Source organism: Zingiber officinale, chromosome 3B (assembly GCF_018446385.1).
Source record: "Zingiber officinale cultivar Zhangliang chromosome 3B, Zo_v1.1, whole genome shotgun sequence".
Classification (NCBI taxonomy): domain Eukaryota; kingdom Viridiplantae; phylum Streptophyta; class Magnoliopsida; order Zingiberales; family Zingiberaceae; genus Zingiber; species Zingiber officinale.
This window is the reverse complement of record NC_055991.1, coordinates 26049314-26071822: the sequence shown is the minus strand read 5'-3', so window position 1 is coordinate 26071822 and position 22509 is coordinate 26049314. Positions and strand designations below refer to the sequence as shown.

Genomic DNA, 22509 nt, shown 5'->3' with positions numbered 1-22509 from the left:
TTGACTCATTTGAGTATGACCATGCAATTAGTGATCTCACTCTATCAAGAATCATGATGTCTCTCTCCCGTCATATAGGAGGGATAGATCCCATCTACATCACTCACATCCCTCCGCATAATTTGTTACATACCCAGTAATCGCCTTTATAGTCCACTCAATTACGGGTGACGTTTGAGGAAACCAAAGTATGCAACTCTTTATATAGGGAACCATGGTGACTTCAGGTCAAAGGACTGATAGTCATACTAATAGTCACATGAGAAAGTATATGACACTCATATAACGATCCATGATACTTTCTCATGGCGGGTCATTCAGTATACATTCTCCAATGCATACTCATGTGTCAACTTGATATCTCTATATCCATGACTTGTGAGATCAAGTCATCGAGTTGACCTACATGCTAGTCTCATCGCATTAACATTGTCCCTGAATGTTAATACTTGACTAGGAATGATTAAGAGTAGTGTTCTCTATATCATCTCACTATCAATTTAACCAATTGATTGATATAGATAAGAACCTTTTACTCAAGGATACTATTATACTTAGTTATTTGACACCAATACAAGTAAGTATAATAACCATAGAAAAATGCCTTTATTAATATATAGGAATATGATACATCGAGTACATACAACAATCATCATATGATTGGCTCTAGGGTTCTAACTAACAAGAAGCCAGTTGGTTGTAAATAGATATTTAAAATCAAACAGGATTCAAGGGGCAATGTCAAAAAATATAAGACTCGTCTTGTTGTCAAGAGATTCACTCATAAAGAAGACATTGATTATAAGGAGACTTTCTGACACTTGTAGCTCATTATGATTTGGAGCTACAAATGGACATAAAGGCTGCATTACTCAATGGAGACATAGAGGACTCTATAGATGGTGCAATTAGAGAACTTTGAGTCTAAGGACTCAAAGCACCTAGTATGTAGATTAAAGAAATTCATTTATGGTTTAAAGCAGACGTCCTGTCAGTGGTACTAAAAATTTAATCAAGTGGTTATCTCATTTGGATTTAAGGAGAACCCCGTTGAACAATGCATATATATTAAATTCAGTGGAGCAAGTTTGGTATACTTGTTTTGTACGTGAACGATATATTATTTACAAGTAATAATAAGGGTTTGCTACATGAAACCAAGTCATTTCTATTTGGTAGTTTTGAAATGAAAGATCTTGGTGAATCATTCTTTGTTTTAGGCATACTGTTAAAAAGAGAAACCCGTGTCTTAGACACCACGGAGTTATTGTCTTATATAGAGGAGAATATACAACATAATTACAATAATACCCCCTAGTTATGTTATAATATTCCAACACTCCCTCTCAAGTTGGAGAATATAGATCATATGCACCAAACTTGTTACATATGTAGTCAATTCGGAGACCTCTTAGTGACTTAGTGAATATATCTGCTAGTTGATCATGTTAGTTGACAAAACTAGTAGATATTTCTCTCGATATGACCTTCTCTCTAATAAAGTGACAGTCAATTTCAATATGCTTTGTCCTCTCATGAAAAACTGGGTTTGCGCCAATATGCATGACAGCCTGGTTGTCATATATAAGTGACATTTGTGTAACCTCCCGAAACCTGAGTTCCTGAAGCAACCTTTTTAACTATATAAGCTCTTGAATAGTTGTGGCCATAGCTCGATACTCTGCCTCTGCACTGGATCTTGCCATAATATTCTACTTTTTGCTTTTCCAAGAAACAAGGTTACCTCTGACAAATATACAAAACTCAGAAGTGGACCTTCTATCAATCGGAGATCCTGCTCAATCTGCATCATAATATCCTACGACTCGAGTATGCCCTTTGTCTGCATACAAAAGACCCTTTCTTGGTGCGCCTCTGATATATCAAATAATGCGAGTCACAACATCCCAATATTCTTTGCATGGAGAGTTGAGAAATTGACTTACTACACTTACCGCAAATGAGGTATCCGGACGAGTAACAGTAAGGTAGCTTAGTTTCTCTACTAATCGCCTATACCGTTTAGAATTTGGAAGAGGCTCCCCTTGATTTGGCATGAGCTTGACATTAGGATCCATAGGGTTGTCGACTGTCTTTGAGTTTAACATTCCTGTTTCTTCCAAAATATCCATTGCATACTTCCTTTGGGATATGACGATCCCCTGTTTAGATTGTGCTACTTCTATCCCCAAGAAGTATTTGAATTTGTCGAGATCCTTTATCTGGAAATGTTTGAAAAGATGTTGTTTTACCTGTGAAATCCCAAGATGATCACTACTTGTGATGACAATATCATCAACATAAACCACTACGTAGATGCAATCAGTAGATGAGTGGCGTTAAAAGACAGAATGGTTAGCCTTGCTCCGAGTCATGCCAAACTGTTGAATTACAGTACTAAATCTACCGAACCATGCTCTGGGTGATTGCTTAAGGTCATATAAAGATTTTCGCAGGTGACATACAAGACCAGAAGACTCTCCCTGAGCAACAAAACACGGAGGTTGCTGCATGTAGCATTCCTCGAGTAGATCACCATGTAAGAATGCATTTTTGATGCCCAACTGATAAAGAGGCCAATGGCGAATCACATCAATTGACAGGAATAGGCGTACAGAAGACACTTGGCAACAGGAGAAAAAGTATCCCCATAATCCAATCCGAAGATCTGAGTATAGCCTTTAGCAACGAGACGAGCCTTATGTTTGTCAACCATACCGTCTGGACCAACCTTTACCGTATTCACCCATCGACAGCCAGCAATTGACTTCCCATGCGGTAGAGGAACGAGGTCCCAAGTCCCACTATTCTGTAAAACACAAATTTCATTGAGCATAGCCTGTTTCCATCATAGATAGGCAAAAGCATCACCTGCAGTCTTTGGAAGAGAAACAACCGACAAGGAAGAAAGACAAGAATAATGGGAAGGAGAAAGACAATGATAACTCAAAGAAACATAGTGAGGAGAAGGATTATGAGTGGAACACATACCCTTTCGAAGTGCAATGGGAATATCAGAGTCAGGAGATGGGACCGGAGGAAACGGCGAAGGACTTGGCTCCAAAGATGTGTCCACGGTAGTATCAGTGTTGGGCGGCGGCAAAGCAGGATGAGGACGACGCTGATAAACCTGTAAAGGAGGAGACGAGACTGGGGATGATAGAGGCGCCACCGGAGGGCAAAAGATAGTCACTAGTGCAGGTGGAGAGGGAGAAACCTCGGACTGGGAAGCGGGAGGCCTAAAAAATGAAACTGAATCAAAGAATGTGACATCGGCAGAGATGAAGTACCGATGAAGAGTAGGGGAATAACACTTGTATCCTTTCTGAGACTATGGGTACCCAAGGAAAACACACTTATGAGATCGGGGAGAGAGTTTATCAATGCCAGGATCAAGATCATGAGCAAAACATATAGAACCAAAGACCCGAGGTGGTAAAGGATGAAGAGGATGATGAGGGTAGAGGATATGATGAGGTATTTTATCCTGGAAGTGGAGGAAGACATGCGATTGATGAGATAACACGCAGTAAATATGACATTACCCCAAAACTGATGAGGAACATGAGAATGGAGAAGAAGAGTCCCAGTTGTCTCAAAGAGATGATGATTCTTGCGTTCTGTAACCCTATTCTATTGAGGGGTATGAGGGCAAGACGTGTGATGCAGCACACCATGAGATGCCAAGAAGGAACTAAACCGATTAGAAAAATGCACGCGTGCATTATCACTTTGCAAAGTTCGAAGAGAAATACCAAACTGAGTTTTGATTTCATGAAAAACAGATTGAAAAATAGAAAACAATTCTAAACGCTCCTTCATCAGATATAACCATGTACAGCAAGAAAAATTGTCTATAAAAATAACAAAATATCGTGATCCCAATGTAGAAGAAACACGACTCGGACCCCAAACATCAGAATGAACCAAAGCAAAAGGGGTCGTAGTCCGACTCACAGTGCTAGGAGAAAAAGAACTATGAACATGCTTACCTAATTGACACGGCTCACAAGATAAAAACTCTAAGTGAGAAAGACTAGGATGTAATTGTTTCAACTTATCAAGACTTGGATGTCCCAACTGAGCATGAATAAGAAGTGGAGACCCCCAAACCAACAAGAGAGGGTTGTTGAAGTCGATAAAGGCCATGAGACTCATATCCAAAGCCAATCTTCCTTCCCGTACCCTGCTCCTGTAAGGAAATAGACATTTTAGTAAAAGAAATGACACAATCAAGAGACCGAGTAAGTTGACTTATTGACAATAAATTAAAGGGAGGTTCGGGAACATAAAGAACATCATGAATGGAAAGAGATGGAGAAGGATGAACAATACCAATACCCTTGGACTGAGTTTGGCAACCATTGGCCATGGTGACAATTAGTAAATAACCAGAAGTAGTGAGAGAAGAAAATAGGGATTTTCACCGATATGATCGGTGACCCTAGAATCAAGAACCCAATGACATGAAGAGCGAGATATGCCAGCAAAGGAATTACCAACGTGTGCAACAGTAACAGTGGAATCAGAAGCCTGATGATCCTCAAACCATTTCAGAAAGTCATTATAGGAAGGTGATGGGGTCGGATCCGATGTTAACTGTGAAGTGGAAGCTGAAGAAGCAACAGAACTTTGAACGGTCTGAGCAGCGCGAGGAGGTCGACCATGCAGACCCAACACTTATCAATCGTGTGGTTCGGGCGGTGGCAATGATCACACCAAGGACGACCTTTTCCACCCTTGCAAGGCGGAGGTCTGTTGTTGTGTCTAGAGACCAAAGCTGACTAGTCAACAGAAACAGAAGGAGACATCATCAAGATCTTGGCCGGGACACGGAGGAGATTCGTCCAGGTATTGTCCATGGTAGCTTCTGTGGGGCTGCCCAGGATCTGATCACGAACATGAAAATAATTTGTGGGCAGACTATATAAAGCTAGGGACAAAAAATTTCTTCCAATTTTCAAGCTCTTCAACAGGACCGGCCGCAAGTGGTAGCAGCTCATTGAAGTCACAAAGAAGGAGACCGAACCTAAGTAAGTTGATATTGAATCCTTAATCTGATGGGCACTGAGGATGGTCATGAGATCTTCACAAACTTAGGAGTCGTCGAGAGGTGTTTGTAAAAAGTTGTTGAGCCTGTGTCCAAACAGCTTTGCAGGTTTTGTGAGTACGGAAGACATTCCTAAGAAATGGATGGATGTTGGCTCGGATAATACAACACAACTGAGCGTCAACCTTCTTTCATAGAGGATGATCGACGACTTGAACATCTTCTTCAGTTTGAGTGAGATGTGTCTCATAACCCTGTCTAACAGACCAAAGCTCAATGTGAGATGCCCAAGAGACATAATTTTTACCATTCAACTGCTCGGAAGAGAGAGGTACAGTGATGTGGTTAGTAAAGATTGAGGTATTTGGCTTTGGGATGCTAGATATTGACATTGATTAGTTTGGAAAGAACTGTGAAGAAAGGCTGGAGAAAATAGTGTCGGAGAAGACGAGGGTCGTGGTTGCACCCGAGTCTCCGGTGAACAGGATGTGGTTAGGAAGCAGGAGTAGTGGTGTACTCTTGATTCGGCAGTTGGAACAACCTCACGGGCGAGTAACTACGGAAGGTGGCGTGAGGGTTGGTGTCGCCGATCCTCGGTGACGGCGGCTACAAAACAACAACGGCGTGTCTGCGTGCGAAGAACGTCGGAGAAGGCGTAACCCTTCTCGGAGGAGAAAGGAAGAAGAAGTGGTGCGGGAGGCGCTGTTCCGTGCCCTAGCAGAAAATCGCGAGGAAGCCACGATGCTACGTTTTCCTGGTTGTAAGTGAGTTGGGTAGCGGTGGGGAGGACGACGTTGGCCACCTGCGGGACAAGGGACTCACCATAGAAGACGCGGATGATACGCTCCGTTGGAACAAGGGGAAGAAAATTAGGGTTTTGGCGAACGACACTGCGTGCGCGAGAAAGGAACGACGACGCAGAAAATTAGGGTTTTGGCTCTGAGACTATGTTAAAGAGAGAAATTCGTGTCTTAGATACCACAGAGTTATTGTCTTATATAGAGGAGAATATACAGCATAATTACAATAATACCCCTAGTAATGTTATAATATTCCAACACATACAAATCTGTCGTGATTGTTCAAGAGGAATTCTTAGACTTTCACAACAGACCTATATTAAAAAGGTGCATATAAGGTATAATATGCAAAACTGTACACCTGATGACACACCTGTATCAAGAGGTGACAAGTTCAGCATACAGCAGTGTCCACGGCTTGAATTTAAAATAAAGGAGATTGAATAATTCCCATATGCGTTAGCAGTGGGAACTCTCATGTATGCACAAGTTTGTTCTTGACTAGATATAACATTTATAGTGGGATGCTAAGCAGATATGTTAGTAACCCAGGATTGTCACACTAGAAACCGGTTAAGAGAGTGATGCGGTATTTGCAAAGAACTAAATGACATATGTGTTGGATCGTGAAACGTCGATAGAGGGGGGGGGTGAATATCGATTCAAAAAACAACGAGTATAAACGCAGCGGAATAAGAAAATTGAACACAGTGGATTTACTTTGTTCGGAGCCTATGACGACTCCTATTCGAAGGCCCGTACTCCGTGAGTACTTTCGTTGGGCAATTCACTAGCAATTCGAAATATAGATTACAAGTTAAGTATAATATTGCTAATAAGGAAAAATTACCGACAATAAAAAGACTTAGAACAGAAAGGAAAAGCTTGTCGGAGATCGCAGCGCAGCAGGAGCACAAGGAAGCAGATTCTTCGTTCTGAGAGTTGTGTTCTTGAAGCTTGCTCACCCCCTCCTTTTATAGCCCTTTGGAGGGGTCTCCAGAGCTTATCAGATCCCAAAAATTCGGATCAGATGAGGAGAGTTCGAATCTGGCTGATCCGAGTCGTCTCCAACTACTTGTTTGACACAGTCATCTTCCGAAGGTCATAAGTAAGCATAAATACAGACTTCAGACAAAGTAAGAAATAATGTCAAGTTAATCTGGGGAGTTTAAAACATAGATTATTTTGCTTTTATTTCTTAAATCTTTGAAAAAAAACTAAGTCTTGAAAGATAGCTGATTTATAACTTTGTAATTTTGAAAGATAGCTAATTTTTCAAGTATAGTTTTTAAGGCAAAGTTAAAAATTCAAGTTTTCAAACATAAGTTTTTTAAAAAAAATCACTTTCTAAAATAATTTTCAAAACTAAGTTGATAGTAATTTTCAAAACTAATTTTGTCAAATCAAATTGTCAAAATTAAGTACGACCAATTTTTCAGAACTTGATTCAAGGTTATTTTCAAAACGAAGTGAAGTTAAATCGAATTCAAACATTAAGAAAAACGATTTTGAACTTTACTTTTAGTTTTCAAAGTTTGTCACAACTAATTTTGGTAAAGTAAGATAACATTTTTGGAATTAAAATCAAAATAATGTTTCAAAATGAAGTAGTAGGAGTTTTAAAAATAATTTTGTAAAATTCTTTTTCCAAAATTAAAATTTCAAAGTTTAACGTACTAATTTCAAAACTATGATTTAAAATATTTGAAAAGCTCAGTTTTCAAAGACTAAGTAGAATCGAATTTTCAAAAACTGAGAAGATATTGTTTTCCAAAACCTAAGTAATTTTGAACTTTAAAGATTTTGATTTTATTCCTCCTCCTAAACCTGACATCAAGTCAAATGTCTAACTTACTGACTGACTGTTAGAAGACAGTAGTTTTCGCTAGGTTAGTCAAGTTAAGTTTAAATTGAATAACTTAATTTGATTAATGTATATCTTGTATTTAACGTCCAGACTTTTATTGATGCACTGAAATAAACATTTTAAGTCTTAGGCAAGTGGCCTATGCATCTCACCCCTTTTCTATGTTTGTCAAACACAAGCAAGGTAAGCCTAGGGTGTTGGTGAGATGCTCAAAAACTAGTCCTATAGGTACATGCATAGTTTGCAAAATCGCGATCCGGATCGTAGGATCGTACGATCCTACGATCCTAAGATCCAAAATCGATCCAGGATCGTGCAGAATCGAGTTTTGCAGCAGGATCGTAGCAGGATCGGTAGGATCGTAGCAGGATCAGTAGGATCGGAACAGGATCGGTAGGATCGTAACAGGATCGGAGCAGAATCGGAGCAGGATCGGTGGAAGCTTTGAGAGGTCATAACTTTTGACTCGGATTGAACCACGGGGCCTATAATATATCAAATCAAAGCTCGTTCAGAGATCTTTAATAAATTTTAAAGTTTATCCTTAACCACCCTATTTCAAACCCAAAAAATATTATTTAAATTCTTTTCGGATGCCTAGAAGATTTTATCTTTTTTTATTATATTTTTCCATCTTGTTAGGGTTTTAAATTATTTAAACATATATTTAATTATTTTTGAGTTAGTTTTTTATCAATAATATTCTGTCATTTTCCCCCCAAAATGATGAATTTTTGGATGTCTATTGTCTAGTATTGTGTGACATCAACCAATCTTTAGAAGATTATTTTCGACGTTCATATTTGAATCAAAGGATCCAATAACTTCTGTTATGTACGTTAGGTGCTTTATTGGCCTTTAAATTGGATCATCTTATAAACCAAGGAAATATTTTTGACGTTGAATGTGTTATTATTATTGTGTTAATAGAAATTTTATATTCTTTCATTTTATGATATGAAAATATAAATACTATTACTATGTGAGAATAGTAGTTAAATTACTAGTTAATTTAAATTTGTACATGTAGTAATATAATCTAAGGTGTTGAGTGTAAATGATTGCATATATATGCAAAATTAGTTATCTATTTATATGTAAATGAGTTTTTTAAGTATTTTTTCTAATTATTAATCATGTATGATAAGATTTTAAGGGTTTTTGGTAGGATCGTACGATTCTACGATCCAATCCTGACCGATCCGATCCTGACCCTAAATCGATTCTACGTAGGATCGTGATTCTACAAACTATGGGTACATGCTTTCTAAGGAGTTTGAACTAGTATAAGGCTAAAAATGTTTTAAAAATCTAAAAATAGGGAAGTTTTTGAAAAATAAGAATAGAAATAATTTTAGCCTAAAAAATAACCAATTTTGAAAACAATTTTGTAATTTGAAAATCCTAGTCTATTAAACACATTCCTAATTTTCTACGTAAATTACTAAATTCACTTTCAGGGAGTGGTTTGGTAAATATGTCGGCTAAATTTGACTTGGACTCAATGTATTTGAGTTCAATATCACCTTTAGTGACATGATCCCTAATAAAGTGGTGCCTAATTTCAATGTGTTTGGTTCTTGAATGATGCACTGGATTTTTTATTAAATTAATTGAACTAATATTGTCAATTAAGACTTTTACATTTGTGATATTTAAGTTGAAATCTTTTAAGGTGTGCATCATCCATAATAATTGGGCTACACATTCTCCTATGACTATGTATTCTGACTCAGTTGTAGATAGCGCAACACAGTGTTGCTTTCTACTAAACCAGCTAACAAGTGATGGACCTAGTAGTTGACATCCACCACTTGTGCTTTTGCGGTCTAATTTGCACCCAGCATAATCTGAGTCAGAATACCCTATTAATTCAAAGTTGGTGGTCCTAGGATACCAAATTCCTACATTTGTTGTTCCTTTAAGGTATCTAAAAATTCTTTTGACTTGAGTCAAATGGGATTCTTTAGCACAGGTTTGGTATCTAACACACATACTAATTACAAATAAAATATCAGGTCAGCTTGCAGTTAAGTAAAGTAGACTACCTATTGCACTCCTATAATACTTTAGATCAACTGGTTTTCCATTTGGGTCATTGTCTAAGATTGTGTTTACTGCCATGGGTGTTTTAATTTCTTTTGTATTTTCCATTCCGAATTTTTTAAGTAATTCTTTAGTGTATTTGTGTTGATAAATGTAATTTCCTTCATTTGTTTGTTTGATTTGTAATCCTAGGAAATAAGTTAATTTTCCTACTAAGCTCATTTCAAATTCTTGTTCCATTAGATTAGTAAATTCTTCTAAACAATCTGAGTTAGTTGAACCAAATATTATATCATCTACATATATTTGTGCTATAAATATGTTGTTATTTAATGATTTAACAAACAAGGTCGGATCAATTTGACCTTGGTTGAATCCAAGTTAGGTAATTTTAGCAAGCCTCTAACTAGTCCGTTTAATTTGCTTATATTTCTAAAGTTGGTGTGAGACATCCTCCTATGCCATAACCAAGTTTCTTCTTTTTGTGTTAAATAACACTTAATTGAAAAAGTGGTTAAGTTGATGGCATAGATGTTGTCTTTTCTAAAACCTTTTAGGCTTACAGTAGGATTATCTAGATGTTTGATTAAACATTTTGTAGATAGAAATTTAACCTTATACCTAGTATCACACAATTGACTTATACTCAGAAGATTATATTTAAAATTTTCAACAAGTAAAACATTTGTAATTATAAAGTCTATTTTTAATTCAATATTACCTATACCAATTACCTTAAGTTTGCCATTATTTCCAAAGGCAATTGTTCCTAAGCTTTTGTAAGTGAGTTGAGTGAACTTGTTGTGATCTCCAGTTATATGTTTGGAGCAACCACTGTCCAAAATCCACTTGGTTTCCTACAATAAGTAGGAATTAAAATTAGTCTTTTAAGATTATTTTTGAGCAAACATTATTTATTAATTTTAAGTTTTGAATTTTGATAAATAAAATTTTAAGAAATTTTAAGTTTTAATTTTTAAAATAAATTTTTAAGTTTTTGAAATTAAGATTATGAAAATAATTTTTAAGTTTAAAATTAAAATTTTGAAATTAATTTTTAAGTTTAAAATTAAAACTTTGAAATTAAGTTTAGAATTAAAATTTTGAAATTAATTTTTAAGTTTAAAATTAAAATTTCGAAATTAATTTTTAAGTTTAAAATTAAAACTTAAAATTAAAACTTCGAAATTAATTTTTAAGTTTAAAATTAAAATTTTGAAATTAATTTTTAAGTTTAAAATTAAAACTTTGAAATTAGGTTTAGAATTAAAATTTTGAAATTAATTTTTAAGTTTAAAATTAAAATTTCGAAATTAATTTTTAAGTTTAAAATTAAAATTTCGAAATTAATTTTTAAGTTTAAAATTAAAACTTAAAATTAAAACTTCGAAATTAATTTTTAAGTTTAAAATTAAAATTTTGAAATTAATTTTTAAGTTTAAGATTAAAACTTTGAAATTAAGTTTAGAATTAAAATTTTGAAATTAATTTTTAAGTTTAAGATTAAAATTTTGAATTCGAAATTTAAATTAATTCGAGATTCAATTAATTCAAAATTTAATTTAAAATTTAAATTAATTCGAAATTTAATTAATTCGAGATTTAAATTAATTCAAAATTTAATTTGAAATTTAAATTTTAAAATTAATTTAAACCTTATTCATCTCACCCGATCTAAATTATCAATCAGGGAATCCTATAATTTTGTGAGATGAAGTTGATTTGATTATAGAGTTTGGTTTAACTTGTGTTAGATTCAGGTTTAGCTTTGGTCTCAACAAATAGTCATTCTTCGGATAAACCTCTGGGCTCTGGTGAGTCATCTGGACATCATTAGAGTAACCATGCCGTCAAAGTTTTTCGAATAGTCCTATCCACGGAGCTTAGTACTAAACCTTGGTCTAACTAGTTAGGATCCATTTAAGGGTAGCTTCGGTCAGTTCCACTTGGCCAAATGCACCTGATCGAAGCCATATCTTTCTAGACATGCAATGTCCAAGTTTCCCTAACGTACTATCATCCAAAAACTTCACCAGTACCATGATTCAAGTTAAACCTGGTCCCTTTTTAACTAATCCTGATCACCCTGCCGGGTTAGTTTGTTTGGGTTACCCTGTCGGGTATGTTAGTTTTGGAGGTGCCAGCTATTCTGGAGCCTCCCCCTGAATTATTGACCTTTAATTTAACCTTTTTGATTTAGGTTTATGTCTATTTTTTTTATAGTTATAATTAACTTGGTGATAATTTATATTTTGTTGAGTTTTAAAATGTTCAGATTTTGAATTTTTTGATTTAAGTTTGTATTTTGATTTTTGATTTTCTTTATCAGATTTTATATAATATATTTTATCTTTAGGTATGTAAAGTTGATTAAGTCCTACTTGCGTTGTTAAGCACGCTTTCGGGACCCAAGCTTTACGTGTTAGTTTGAATTGGGTTATTAATGATTTAAAGGTTTTATTTGAGTTCGACTTATATCCGAGTCCGGTTTTATTATAACACGCCTTTTGATTATTCAGGATTAAGTCTAGATTTTTTGATCTTGTAGTGAATTTTTCTAACATCTCTTTTAAATTGTTAATATCATTTTTTAATGATAAATTCTCCTCCTCAAGTGTTAGATCTTGAGTTGGATTTGAATTTTTGATTTGTTCCTTGAGTTCTTGATTTTCCTCAAGGAGTGATTTGTTTTCATTTTCTATTTTAACTAATTTATTATTTAAGCAGGAAATAATTTTAAAAAATTTTATGTTTAAATCAAAATATACCTCTTCCGGGCCTTCGGAAACGAGTACAGACTCGTGGCTCGATTCGGGTTTGGACCCCGTCTTCCGATTCAGCTTCGTGGGCCATTAGCGCGAGGTGGCTTTGGTGCTTCTGATCTTCTACCTCCGATTCGTCCGAGGAGGAGTCGTCCCACGTCGCTTTGAGAGCCTTCTTTTTGGTCGGCTTCGGTTTGTCGTTCTTTAGTCTCGGGCACTCGTTCTTGTAGTGCCCCTTCTTGTTACATCCGAAGCAGGTCACGTTCTTTTGTTCCGTGGGAGAACTGATCTTTTGAAGATCCTTCTTGCTGAAGCTCCTTTTTCTCCTGGTGAACATTTTTCTTACCAAGTTCACCAGGTATTCTTCGTCTTCGGAATCTTCTTCAGATTCAGGCTTGCTCTTCTTTTCTTTGGAGGAGCCTGCAAATAAAGCAACACCTTTCTCGGCTCTAGCATTAGTTTGTTCATGCAGTTCTAACTCACAAAAAAGCTCGTCTAACTTTAATTTAGATAAATTTTTGGAATTTTTGTAGGCATCTACGATCGATGCCCACAAACTATTACGTGGAAAAGCATTTAGTGCGTACCTTATTAAGTCTCTATTTTCCATCTGGTGGCCTATCGCGTGGAGTCCGTTGAGGATGTCCTTGATCCTCGCGTGGAGCTGACTTGCCGTTTCTCCTTCCTGCATTTTTATATTAAAAATTCTATTTAAAAGTAAGTCTCTTTTTGTTACCTTCGCGTCGCTCGTTCCTTCGTGCAGCTCGATCAATTTGTCCCAAAGCTCCTTCGCGTTCTGATGTGGTCCGACCCGGTTCAGTTCTTCTCGTGTTAGACCGCAGTGTAGCGTGTTAATTGCTTTGTTCTCAGTCGATGCCTTTTTCCTCATGTCCGGAGTCCACTGTTCCGTGTCTAGTGGATTTCCGGAGTTGTCGACTGGAGGTCTGTAGGCTTTTATGACGTTGAACCACTGGTCGTAGTCTGTCTTCAGGTAAACCTCCATTCTTTTCTTCCAGTACGAAAAGTCGTCCCCGTTGAATAGGGGAGGACGTACTGTGCTGAAGCCTTCTAATTGAGACATGTTAATCTGCACACACGAAATTAAGCAAAAAAAAAATATCCAAAGACTTCGTCTTGGATTAGCAGTGCGGGAAGAGTTTAATCAAAATGAACTAAGTTGGTGTTGCACCAATTTAGTCTTAATTGCAACGAAAGAAAATATCCAAAACAAGTAATGATACTAGTTTGAACTTATGCGAAAAAACTGAAATTAAAAGGAAATTTTCACCCCCTGTCTGATTGGTGGTTGCACCAAATCAGAGCGGTACCCGCTCTGATACCACTTGTTGGATCGTGAAACATCGATAGAGGGGGGGTGAATATCGATTCGAAAAACAACGAGTATAAACACAGCGGAATAAGAAAATTGAACACAGTGGATTTACTTCGTTCGGAGCCTGTGACGATTCCTACTCGAAGGCCCGTACTCCGTGAGTACTTTCGTTGGGCAATTCACTATCAATTCGAAATATAGATTACAAGTTAAGTACAATATTGCTAATAAGGAAAAATTACCAACAATAAAAAGACTTAGAACATAAAGGAAAAGTTTGTTGGAGATCGCAGCGCAGCAGGAGCACAAGGAAGCAGATTCTTCGTTCTGAGAGTTGTGTTCTTGAAGCTTGCTCACCCCCTCCTTTTATAGCCCTTTGGAGGGGTCACCAGAGCTTATCAGATCCCAAAAATTCGGATCAGATGAGGAGAGTTCGAATCTGGCTGATCCGAGTCGTCTCCAACTACTTGTTTGACACAGTCATCTTTCGAAGGTCATAACTTTTGACTCCGAACTCGGAATCAAGCTCTGTCAGTTGCTACGCGTGCAGAATTTGAAGCTCTACATTTATATCTACAAAATAGAGTTAGAAAATTAGATGTATAGACATTTTATATAGATTTATGAGTTAGGTCCTGTCTTCCCGAGACCAGAACCTAGTCAGGGTCTCAATTTAGGGATCCAAAATGGACCTAAACTGGACCGACGCCTACTGTCCCTTAACTGGGATGCGTCCTCAAAGTCATTCTCCTCCAGTGACTTACCTTTACTTACCTGCCAAACGTTCGGTCAGCCCTTCGACCCGTCTGGACTTTGTGCCAGCTATCCGGTTAGCCCGTCGACCTAGCTGGACTTCGTGCCAAGCGTCCGGTCAGCCCGTCGACCCGCTTGGACTTCATGCCAGTTATCTGGTCAGCCCGTCGACCTAGCTGGACTTCTCGCCAAGCGTCCGGTCAGCCCGTCGACCCGCTTGGACTTCGTGCTAGACATCCGGTCAGCCCGTCGACCTGTCTGGACTTAGCCTGCATACTCGATCAAAGCATTAGATAACGACAAACCTAACTTAACTTATTTGTCATTCATCAAAACCTGGGTTAAATCGTTAGTGCTAACCGCACCAACAATATGCTCACGTATCGGAGATCAGATCACTTGGAGGTGATTGAATATTCAGACTCCGATTTTGTTGGATGCTTGGATAGTAGGAGGTTCACTTCAGGCTATATTTTCATGCTTGCTAGAGGGGTTATATCTTGGAAGAGCGTCAAGTAGACGCTAGTAGCCACTTCTACCATGGAGGCAGAGTTGGTACCATACTATGAAGCATCCAATTACGGGATTTGGCTGTGGAAGTTCATCATAGCATTGCAGATCGTTGATGGCATTGACATGCCACTGAGGATCTACGGTGATAATAAATCCGTAGAACTTTATGCCAAGAAAAATCGCCGTTTGTTGAAGTCTAACCACATCAACATCAAGTTTCTACCGGTTAAAGAAAGAGTTCAGAATTGTCAAATCATGATAGAACACATCAGCATATATTCCATGTTGGTCGATCCACTTACCAAAGACTTGGTGCCTAAGGTGTTTCATGCGCATGTTATGGATATGAGAGTCCTTCTAATTGAAGAACTCATTTAGTGGGAGTGTATTTATTGCTCTATATTTGCTAATAAAGATAAACATTTTGTTTTGATTATTATACGTACTTAAAGTTTAAAACATTCATGAGATTTTATTTGTTTGTTGTATACTCTGAAATATAATATCATGATTTACTATTGCTGTTTTGCATTTGATGTTTGTAAATATGATATAGATTCCATTTAGAAATCATAAGGTTTAGATCATAATTTGCTATTGCAGTTTAGCATACAGTATTTACAAATATGATCAGACCCTTTTGGGTTACTTAGGACTAGTTGGAAATTGACATGTATTAATCACATTTCATGTAATTTCTATTCTACACATCTATATATTGATTTATGTCATTAATGATATTGGTATTGTGATTACTGTTGGGGTTTGTTACGATCATATACAGTAGCTATGACCTCTTTAATCATATACCAATGAAGTTAATGGACTAGATTGTTTACAAGGGTATCTTGTGTTGGATTGAGACGCATGTAAAAGGGGGGGGGGGGGGGGAATCACGTGATTTTAAAAACTTTTTTTTTTCGATTTTGAAAACAAAGTGCGCAGCGAAAATTAAACACGAAAATAGAAAACGCACGCTCGATTTTACTTGGTTCAGAGCCTTCGGTGACTCCTACTCCAAGACCTAGGTGTTGCGAACCTATAGATGGGTAATCCACTAAATGCCTCTTCCGAAACCGCTTGAAGAGTGGATCGAGTACAAAAGAAAGACTTGAAAAAGTGTAGCATGCTACACTTTCCTTTACTGCAGAAATTAAGTATAAAAATTAAACTTGTTACCCAACACTCTTTGTAGACAGTTGGCTCGAGCTTGATGTTGGACAGCTCCTCAGCAGTGGTCGGGCGCAGTAGCGTCATAGCAGAGCAGCAGTAGGAAGCCGGAGCAGTCGAAATGTCAAACGGATACATAGAAGCTTGTAGAAGAGATGTGTGTGATGCCTTGGTCGAATGCTCTGTTATAAAGGATGACATTGAAGGCACCTTCAATGCTAACTTCTTTCCCCTAAAAACCGACTTCTTATCATCGACAATGTCTCTGCCTTATCTGACCGAAGGCGCCTTCCATGCACTTAAAGGCAGCTTACATGAACAGTACTCAAGACGCCTTCTAAGATCCTTGGGTATTATTCCCTCGAGGCATTTTGTGTTCCTTTTGTCCCGTAAAATGTGTCAGTCTAACACAAAAATATCTAAACTGTAAAACAAAGTTAGCACAATAATAATGAGTAATTATTAGTTCCCGTCCTTCCAAGACCAGGAACTAATTAATGTCTCAATTTAAGTTTCTAAAATAGACTTAAATTGGACCGACGCCTACTGTCTTCTCAATCGGGACGCGTTCTCACTAAGTCACTCTCCTTCAGTAACTTACCTCCACTTACCTGCCAAACATCTGGTCCTCTAGACCTGTTTGGACTCTCTGGTCTTACTTAGTATCTGACCAAGTTGATCTACTAAAACTTACCTGCAACATTGAGTTAGCACAATAGATAAAATAGTAAAGTAAAATAGTGTTAACAGATTTTAGGATTCGCTGGTCTGGTCGATCGTGCGCAGTCGCGGTCGATCGAAAACCAGTCGGTCACACATGCTTGGAGTTTACTCCTCCAAGACTTCTCATTACCTAGGGTTATCTCCCCTAGGGTTGCCCAGCTTTACTCACTGGGACTTCCATTGCTTGGCTCCCAGCTTCACTCACCAGACTTCCACCACCTAGCTTCACTCACTAGGGTCCGACTTCACTTACCAGGACTTCCATTTCTTAGCTTCATTCACTAAGGTCTGGCTTCGCTCACCAGGACTTTTACTTGCCTAACTTCCAGTTAGGACTAGTCATTTAATAGACTTCTCACCTGCCTATCCTTCGGTTACCCTTGCTAGTCATGTAGTCCTGACTAGACTTCTCTCTTCCAAACATCAAGTCCTGTTTAGATCAACCCTTGGTCAAACTGACCAGACTTAGGTACATTGTTAAACATCGAAACCCTAGAGATCGATTGCACCAACATCTTGTACCCATAAAGTATGATATCAACTAAAGTTACATTCGTGTCTATAATCACATATAGTTCAAGTGGGAGATTGTTGGATTTAATATCCCTTAAGGTGGGCTTACATGTGATTTAAGAGACTTGCGATACCGAAACCAGTTTAATGATCTAACTTAAGGTTATTGGATTTCGGATTATTGGATGTGAGTTTAATGTGTAGAACCCTCTAGCTCAATTCTCAATCCGTTATTATCTATAGGCTGATAGCGAATTGAATTTCTATATAAAGGGAAGGTCCTCAAGGGTTTAGAGCATCATCTTGACCTAGTTTCTTATTCCCCATTGATAAGAAATTTTTTGGCACCGTCATACCCTAAGCCCCTTGTAAGATCCTCTTTGTTTGCGTCTGCTTCTTCTTTTTCCTCAGGAGATTCCAGGCGACGCTAAAGGACAAGACATGATTCTTCAATCAGGTTCTTTGTCTATTATGCTTTCTTATATTATGTCATGTTTAGGACATAACTAGATCTTGATTAGGTTTATTGTTTATCTCTTTGGATTTCTTTATTTGTTCTTAGCAATCATAAGGTTAGGAAAATAGTTAACTCTATCAATTTCATGTTCCCAATATCCTGGTACATCATAGCAACATTTATGAAGGTTGCTGCAACATCACCAATATCCATTGGAGTTAGAGGAAAAGAAAATAACGATTGATCATGATGCACAGCACACTCATCAGACACCTGAGTACTTGCATCATGCTGAGAAGATTGATGATGATCCTCCACCAAGAACAAGCCTTCCTCAAGCTCTAAACCAATCTGGGAAGGAGTTCCATCACCAAATATTTCATCCAATCCAAATCGTACCATAGTATCTTGAAGTGTGATATGTGTTTTTGCTCTGATATGGTGATCAACAAAATCACCATGAATAGCAGAATCTGATAGTTCAAAATCATCAAAATGAAAAGTCTCTGGTGAAGTTATGGAATGATAAGGTGCGATATACTCTTCCGGAGGAAAATCGACTGCACTTGATCTGAATGCCTGTTTAACCTACCTAGAAGGAGATGGTTTGATAGTCGAAGTGCAATTGGAACTTCGGGGGAGAGAATAAATTCACTTTCAAATTTGGATTCTTCATTGACATCATCCTCTTCTTCCAAGACATCTTCATCAGATTCATCATCATTCATCTCATCATCATCATAAACTGGGTCACCAACTATTATTTTGTTGTCCACATCTTCTTTATAAAAAATTTCATCTACCTCATCAAACCAATCAAAAAATTCTTCAGTCCGCAATGTACTTGAAAATTTGGGAAGTTCTAGAAATCTGATATATGCGTACAATTAGGGGTGAGCATCGGTTAAAAACCGAACCAACCAAACTAAACAAACCAAATTTTTTTTGAACCAACTGGTCCGATCAAATTTTCCAACAAAAATCGAATAAACTGAACCAATATAAATCAATTAATTCGGTTTTCGACCGAATTAACCGAACATCAACAAACAAAAAAAATCGGTATTACTTGCAAGAGGCCAGTGCTTCCTTCTCAACCGACATTCCATGATCCATTTTGGAACCTAGAAATTAAGCCGACATTCCTTCTCAGCACAGACACAAATCTAGCAATCGTGTCTTAAGTATCCTAATAATGATCATTGCAATGTGTAGACGAAGAAACAACTCAAGTTATAAAACAAATGCTTTGATCGAAGAATAGTGAAATGCGGAGAAAATGGAAATCAAGTAATCCATGTGAGCTACCTCCAGATCTGATCGACAGGTGGCAAGATCATTAGGCAAAGCAATCAATTCGGAGAGGAGTGCTTGGAGGAAGGAAGGGGAAATGATTGGGAGACATCAATGAGGTAGCAATCTTTCACATACACGGTGGTGATCGTTGCCTATGCTTGCGTGAGGACGAGGGAATGTAGGAGGGATGCCGACAACGATCTCACAGGTGGCGAGAGCGACAAGAGGGGAGGGAGGGATTCGTAGTCTTGTCGGTCGCTCGCCTGCTACTGCCTACATGAAGACGAGGGGACTTAGCGGACTGTTGGCAACGACCTCACTGATGAGAGCGACAAGAGAGGAGACAAGGGGAGGAGGCGAGAGTGGCGTTGGGAGGAGAGGAGAGCAGGAGTCACAACTCGCGAGGGGAAGTGGGATTGGGAATTAGGTTATTACGGATTTTATTTTAATTTTTAAACTCGTTTCAGTTTAATAGGTTTAACCGATTTTGGTTTTTTAAAGCCAAAATCGAATCGATTAAATAAAAAAAACAGATATTTTTTTTTTTCAAAAAAAAACAAACTTCCGAATTAATCGAATCGAATTTGTAATTTTGGTCGGTTTGGTCGGTTAATGCGTTTTATCGATCTTTTGCTCACCCCTATATGCAATTCATCTCGACCACAGTTCTCACAATTGTGATAGGGTTTTGCAATGAGCCTCCAATGTTACGATTTATTGCAAAGTCATGTGGATATAATTTGCCACGTAAATCTAATAAATTCCAGTTTCTTAATTTTTTAGTCAATCTTCTCAAGCTAGCTTTCTTTATTTTTCCTTATTAGTCCTTCAATGTTTTTTTTGTTCTCAAAAGCCACCCCCGCTTGGTGCCTAGCAATTTGACCACTTGTCCACCATCGGCGGCTTTTGGACGGCCTTCGACCGTCCGCTCCGTGTTGACCCTTGGACGGGTTGGCGGGGGCGCTGGGGGCGAGCGTATTCGCCTTTTGCCACCGTGATAGGGTTTTGCAAAAGTAGAATCCGAATTAAAATAAGGAAACCTACGACCTTTATGATCTTGCGTTGTTAGATGCGGGGATAACTTTGTGACTTGCCTCTATAGATATTTAAGCATCTTGTCTTGAGTGCAACATCGTGAGGCTTCCTTGGCCAAAATCTGCCTGTCACGACCATGATCGCCACCACGACGACTATCCATGAGATTCAAATAGGTCTGATACCAATTGACATCGGACGGGATAGTGATTATCTTACGGACTATTGAATTAGTGGATTCACGCACGAATATGGGAAGCAATCTTCTACTACATGTTGATTGAAGAAGAATACTAGGAAATAGGAAAATAAACGGTACTGCCGAAAATATTATTAAATCAAAAAACTTTCCTTACATCAATTAACAAGACGTTTATATAGACCCAAAATCCTAACATGTAAAAATAGAAATTATTAAAAATATCCTAAATACCAAAAAACATAAAAATTTACTAAAATAACAATTTACTAAAAATAATCAAAAAAGATCCAACAAATCATGCATCACTTGATGGCCCAGTATGGTAACATGTTAATTGTTATTGAGCTAACAAACATTTTGTTTGTTTTTGTAGGACTGAAAGTGCTTTGAACTTTGGTTGGTTTTTTCTGTTCTACCTGGTAAGTTTTTTGTTTATTTAACTTTGTAGTGGCGTAGATTGATTCTCAACCACCTCTTCCCAGCTTCACATAGGTTTTGTTATCTATTCTGCCGTGGCTCCTCCGATTATTTTCAAGGGAAAATCATTGACGTAAGTGACTCTTTAAAGATATTTTCTTTCATAAAAATTTGTTTATGTTGTAATGACCTTTCTCCTGTGTTTCTTTGGCAGAGGAATTTTGCCAGCAATCGATATAATGGGTGACCATGCCCTGGTTGGGGTATGCTCTGTGTTACTTGGAATATATAATTAAATAGATACATTTATTAGAAAGTTTTCTGGAAGGCATAGTATGACAAACTATGAAGAACCTTTTTGAGTTTTTTTTTTTAATACTTAAGCTATAACTAGTTATGCTAAACTTCTATGAGAATCACCCACACTATGTGCTAGTACTGTCACATTGGCGTGCTAGCGAGAGATGTGCTAATTATTTTCCTGTTGAAAATATTCAATTTATGTTTAGTGTGTTATCAGAAGACCTATTTAGAGTAGTTATCTGCAAGGCACCATTAGAAGATGTGTGTTAGCTCTTCTGATCTACTGAGTGAAATGAAATACTTGATTAAGCTTTTGTTGAAGTTTGATAGTTGGTCTATCATTCTTTCAGCCAAGGAAACGGAACTTGTTTATTTAATGCTAATAAGTAATAACCAAATCTGTATTTACCGGTAGCTCCTGTTGGGCACTATGTAGATTTGTCTAACTTGAGGCTTGCTTTGCTTACAGATCTTCTATTTCATTGGATTTGGTATGTTTTGCCTTGAATCACTTCTCAGCGTCTGGGTCATTCAGGTTCATCCTCAGCTAGTCCATATGTGTTTTGTTGGACGTTCATTCTTGTTCCATATTACACGAAACAGTAAAATGCACACGCCAAATAAAAACAGGGTTCAATGCTCTCTACTCTCTAGGCTATATTTATCTATGCTCATTTGTAAAGAAATCTTGACGATTATAAGAACTTGTTCCCCATTTTCCTCCTAATTAGCAATAACTTTTAAATTTGATACTTTTTTCCCTGTTCATTTTGTTTTCAGCAAGTATACATGTACTTCCGGGGCAGTGGGAAGGAAGCAGAGATGAAAAGGGAGGTTGCACGAGGAGCTCTGAGAGCTGCAATATGATTCAAAAGTCTTCTTTTCCAGGATTTCGATAGCAACTTCTTGTTTTTTTCCCTTTTTATTTTAAAATGTTCATGCATATTTCATTGGGCTCGACATTATTCTCTGGTGGTTGATCTAGTGCGAGGGAAGCTGTGCTGTATAACATGGGATTTCTCTTCCAATCATTGTTCGTTGTTTACTCATCGGTACACTTAGCCGTAGGAAGTATTGTGCCAAGAACAACAGAGAGAGTTTCAGTAAAGGCCAAGCCATTTCAACGCCGTGCAACCACTTTTGACTTTGGCGTTGCTGTTTACATTCCACATGGCTGTGCGTCGCTGGAATGAAGCTACAGCTCGAGCCAATATTGGGTGGATTGGATGGGTTGAATTAAATATTGGATAATCTCAAAGTCTTCACCAT

The 22509-nt window shown here is 37.5% G+C and overlaps 1 protein-coding gene across 2 annotated transcripts in view; it reads left to right on the top strand.

Moving 5' to 3' along the window:
- LOC122056247 (secretory carrier-associated membrane protein 2-like) overlaps nt 1-22285 on the top strand; it is a 42506-nt gene extending 20221 nt beyond the window's left edge. For both annotated transcript variants that reach the window (XM_042618099.1, XM_042618100.1), the window contains 5 exons: nt 20894-20939; nt 21003-21070; nt 21152-21200; nt 21710-21775; nt 22021-22285. In XM_042618099.1, the coding sequence (XP_042474033.1) occupies nt 20894-20939; nt 21003-21070; nt 21152-21200; nt 21710-21775; nt 22021-22107 (316 nt within the window). In that variant the 3' untranslated portion in view covers nt 22108-22285. The remainder of the gene's footprint in view (nt 1-20893; nt 20940-21002; nt 21071-21151; nt 21201-21709; nt 21776-22020) is intronic.
- The last annotated feature ends 224 nt before the right edge of the window (nt 22286-22509 follow it).